This window comes from Austrofundulus limnaeus, unplaced genomic scaffold (genome assembly GCF_001266775.1).
Source record: "Austrofundulus limnaeus strain Quisiro unplaced genomic scaffold, Austrofundulus_limnaeus-1.0 Scaffold329, whole genome shotgun sequence".
In the NCBI taxonomy this organism is placed as follows: Eukaryota; Metazoa; Chordata; class Actinopteri; order Cyprinodontiformes; family Rivulidae; genus Austrofundulus; species Austrofundulus limnaeus.
The window spans coordinates 135,818-140,285 of record NW_013952731.1 but is presented as its reverse complement, the minus strand read 5'-3'; the positions used below and the strand labels follow the sequence as shown (position 1 = coordinate 140,285).

Here is a 4,468-nt window from a genome sequence, read left to right as displayed (position 1 = left end):
ATATCAGATAATTTAAGACTTTTACTCAAGTAATATTCTTAGAGGAGACTTTAACTTTTACCAAAGTAATTTTATGGTAAGATACTTGTACTTTTACTCAAGTATCACTTTGTGGTACTTTATACAACACTGGACAGGCTGCCTTCAGACCCAGACCGCCCTTACAACAAAGGTCCATGATCTCAGTGGGATTACCCTGGATACATAAAGGTTAAAAAAATACATTTATGAAGCTGTATGTTGGCTAGCTAACACAAAGGAAAAGCAAACTGGGCTTCATATATAATAAAAAAAACACTTACCATTGTTTATTAGCTCTTTCTCTATTGTGGTCAGCTCTTCTTTAAAGCTGGTAAAATATTTGTTGAGAGCCCAAACAAAAGCCTGGTAGGTCCTGAAGGGAGGCTCGGAGCCCTTCCTGGAGCCGTGGGACGAGCCGGAGCCTGGTGGGCACGGCTCTGAGCTGTAGCCCGTCACCTCGTCTATGAACTTCTGGAGCCTGGACACGGCCTGACCGTACACAGCGATGTGCTCCAGCACTGAGTACAAACAGTCCTGCAGCACAAAAGAAGACAAGTCCAATCCCTCCCTCCAACACAACACGTTGAAGTAAACATCGACAACTTCCTTCTTCATATCTGAAACTTACACTGGTCAGATGAGTCACCACCACATTATTCCTCACTGTTACCTTCCCATCATGTTGCTGGAAAATAAAATGTTTCTTGACACCAGAGAAAAGCCTGAAAAAACAACAATCAACTCGGATCAGTCACATCTTCACAGGATAATAAAACTTGTGTCCTTGAAGCAGGAGATGGGTTTCTTTTCCTCACAGTGACAAATTGTTCCATCTTACCACAGTGTCTCTCGGATCACTTGGGTCTCTGTGACAAAAGCCTTTTCTTCAGGCAGATACAGAGGATCAGTGTTGTACAAGTGCTGATCCCTGAGAAGACAAAACCAAYACAAATACTTACGTCATTTAAACTCATAATTGTTTTTACAAAGAGACACATTTTTATAAAACCGATGATAAAAGACATGTTATTTTATATTTATTATAACTCACTGCTGAAGACAAATGGGCACTCACAAGGTTTAATCCAATCGATAATGGCCACCACAGACTGTTAAAAACTAAAATATGGCTGTAACTACCGGCAGGTCAAATTTACAAGACCTGATCTAAACTTTACTGTGGTAATATACGAGAAACATCCTCAACCCTCAGAGCAAACATCTCATAAGATCTAACAGGAGAATCTGTATAAACTCATTTACAGTTTCTCCATCCCTTATAAAACAATCTGAGGACATGTCAACATTTGAACTGTCATTTTTCATTKTCGATTGTGGCAAAWCTACAATTTCCATGGCAGGCAGTTAAAAACAGCTGTTGCTTTAAAATAATTGTATTTTGATCCAAACTATTGTATGTGCCGAGTGAGGGTGCATTATCTTTGACAACATTAAATCTACCAACACTGATGCCAGGTGATTTTTGGCTTTCCACGAGACCCACAGCAGACAGTTCAGTTTTGAATATAAGAACAGTTACATACAAAACAGTGAATTCACAAACACTCATTTGGAGTGAGGATGAGTTTGGTGGAAAGGGTGAGCAGCACAAACAGCACTCTRCTGCTTTTCAACTACTTTACTGTGGTTCATTTTTACGCATTTTTTCTGACTGCAGCCATCTACAGGGTGGTTCCACACCTCTGTGCAGGCTTTTAGCTAGAGGAGCATCGGGCCATAGTTTCAACACTTTATTCTGTTTGGCAGTGCCTTATTTCTGTGTAACAATGCCCTAAAGCAATAAACTATTTCAGATTTTTTACTAATAAATAGGACTTGGTTACTATGACGGAGTATTAGGGCCACACAATAAGATTTTTATTATCATTATTACAAGAATAAAGTCATAATATTATGACATGAAAGTCGTAATATTACGAGAATAACGTCATATTACGAGAATATCATTATATTATGAGAATAAAGTCGCATGAGAATAGACTCATATTTTGAGAATAAAGTCATAATATTATGAGAATACAGTCGTAATATTACGAGAATAAAGTCGTAATATTACAAGAATAAAGTCATAATATTACAAGAATAAAGTCATAATATTACGAGAATAACGTCATAATATTACGAGAATAAAGTCGTATGAGAATAGACTCATACTACGAGAATAACGTCATATTACGAGAATAAAAACGTATGAGAATAAAGTCGTAATATTACGAGAATAAAGTCGTAATATTACGAGAATAAAGTCGTAATATTACGAGAATAAAGTCGTAATATTACGAGAATAAAGTCGTAATATTACGAGAAAAAAGTCGTAAAATTACGAGAATAAAGTCGTAAAATTACGAGAATAAAGTCATATGAGAATAAAGTCATAATATTATGAGAAGAACGTCATAATATTACAAGAATAAAGTGATATGAGAATAAAGTCATAATATTACGAGAATAAGGTCGTATGAGAATAGACTCATAATATTAGAAGAATAAAGTCGTAATATTATGAAAATAAAGTTGTATGAAAATAGACTCATATTATTAGGAGAATAACGTCATAATATTACGACGTTATTCTCGTAATAGAACAGAATAACTTCATATTACGAGAATAAAGTCGTATGACATTAAAGTTGTACTAATGCAAGATTAATATCATAAATTAAAGTCATAATATTCTGAGAACTTATACATGAAACAGCAGTCTCACCACTACATTAAAATGCAACTTTTGAAGTTTTTTTTTAATAGTTAATTTTGTTAGCAAATTAGAATCAAATTATCAGTAGCAAGACTTTGAAACAACTGCGCAAACAAATATATGATAAACTGAAGCCGTATTGTAATACATGGCTGCAATGACAGATTTAGTCCTCAAGTAATTCGGATAAAAGCATTTTACTCTAACAGCGACCCAAATGTCATTGTGGAAAACTTCACAAACACAGAGACACGTGAGAAAAATGATGAGGAAATGAGTAAAAAATCAGGAAAGGAAAGTGGACATGTGGACTTTTTTCCTCATAATATAGTGACATTTTTTCCTCATATTATGACTTTAATCTCATTAAGACCTTATTCTCGTTATAATACGACTTAATCCAGTAATTAAAAAAACTCTTGTTGTGTGGCCCTAATACTTCATCCTAGGTTACTGCRTTAGTCATGATAAATTTATTACAGAAAAATAACAARCTAAAAAAATGAACTCAAATAATCACATGTTCTCAGTTGCTCACCTTCTGGCACACTGGTAACCCACAGCTCCGTGGGAGGAGGAGCTGCCAGTTTGTTCACAAACCACACAGACCTGAAGTTGTTTACAGTGAAGAACCCTGCTTTTTTTGTTGTGCGGGGCATTAAAAATTAAACCCTAATGGTAATGTCATGAAGAAGAACAATGCTGTGTCTAATTGTGCCTCAGCGCAGMACGTCGACCCTAAAGCTTGGGTTATACTTCAATACACACTTCACAATGAAAACAAAGCTCCAAATAAGTGACTGTGCTGTCCTGCTTYATTTATGCCTTATACACGAGCACACCTAAACCATTTAAAGGTGGCCGACGGGCCCCTTCACCACCGACCTTAGGGTTTAGATGCACCTTTTCAAATCTTAGCTAAAAGCCGGCCTCTGTTGGAGAAAACCAAATGCAGCAGAAACGCTACATGCCCGTTTAACACAATGCCCATTTTGAGTGAAACCATAGAACTCACAGTATTTTYACTTAAAACCATGAAGCTATCCAGTAACCCTGCCTGGCATGGAAACTACAGTGGAGTCAACAAGCAATATTCATGTTAACATTTTTTTTATGTTGAATATCCACAACAGACACAGAAAAAACACATTCAGAAATGAAAAGGGCCTTAGTTTAAAAATCTGTCATGACAGGTGGTTTGAATTCCTTCGAGGAATGTTAGGTCATTAACTAAAGTATGTGGCTTTTTAGCAGCTTTAGTAACTGGTATCAAATCTTTCAGTACTTTACAGCACATTCCAGAGCTGAGGAGATTATAGCAAATAAAGTCTCACCAAACATTGAGCAAGTTGGAGTGTAAATGCAAGCTGTGAGGAAAGCGAARAGCATGAGCCGCCCAGTACGGTGTCACCACGTGTTGCTCCAGCCAGGCTCGGGCGTCAGGTGCACCCACTGGGAGGAGAAATTTGAACACGGCTTTTAAATCAGTTCCTGCTGCTTTGGATTCATTGGGCCTCATGCAAGAACCGTTAGTACGCACAGATTTGTTCTTAAGTTGTGCGTACGAGTGATTTAGGAGAACTTGTAACATTCACCAATGTTTTCGTATTCTAAGATTTTTTTCAGATACGAACAAAATTCACGAGTGGTCCAGACCTGTCGTAGATTTTACGAGCCGTCAGTCTGCTGTTATCCAGACGGGTTTTCCTCCCAAATAACTTTATATTT

At 36.9% G+C, this 4,468-nt stretch overlaps 1 protein-coding gene across 1 annotated transcript in view; it reads right to left on the bottom strand.

Moving 5' to 3' along the window:
- The window catches only part of tubgcp5 (tubulin gamma complex component 5), a 32,196-nt gene that overhangs the window by 13,984 nt on the left and 13,744 nt on the right, over window positions 1-4,468 (bottom strand). The window contains exons 7-10 of the mRNA XM_014022419.1: window positions 4,075-4,192; window positions 860-949; window positions 650-743; window positions 303-555 (exon numbers count right to left, since the gene is read on the bottom strand). Of these exons, the coding sequence (XP_013877873.1) occupies window positions 303-555; window positions 650-743; window positions 860-949; window positions 4,075-4,192 (555 nt within the window). The remainder of the gene's footprint in view (window positions 1-302; window positions 556-649; window positions 744-859; window positions 950-4,074; window positions 4,193-4,468) is intronic.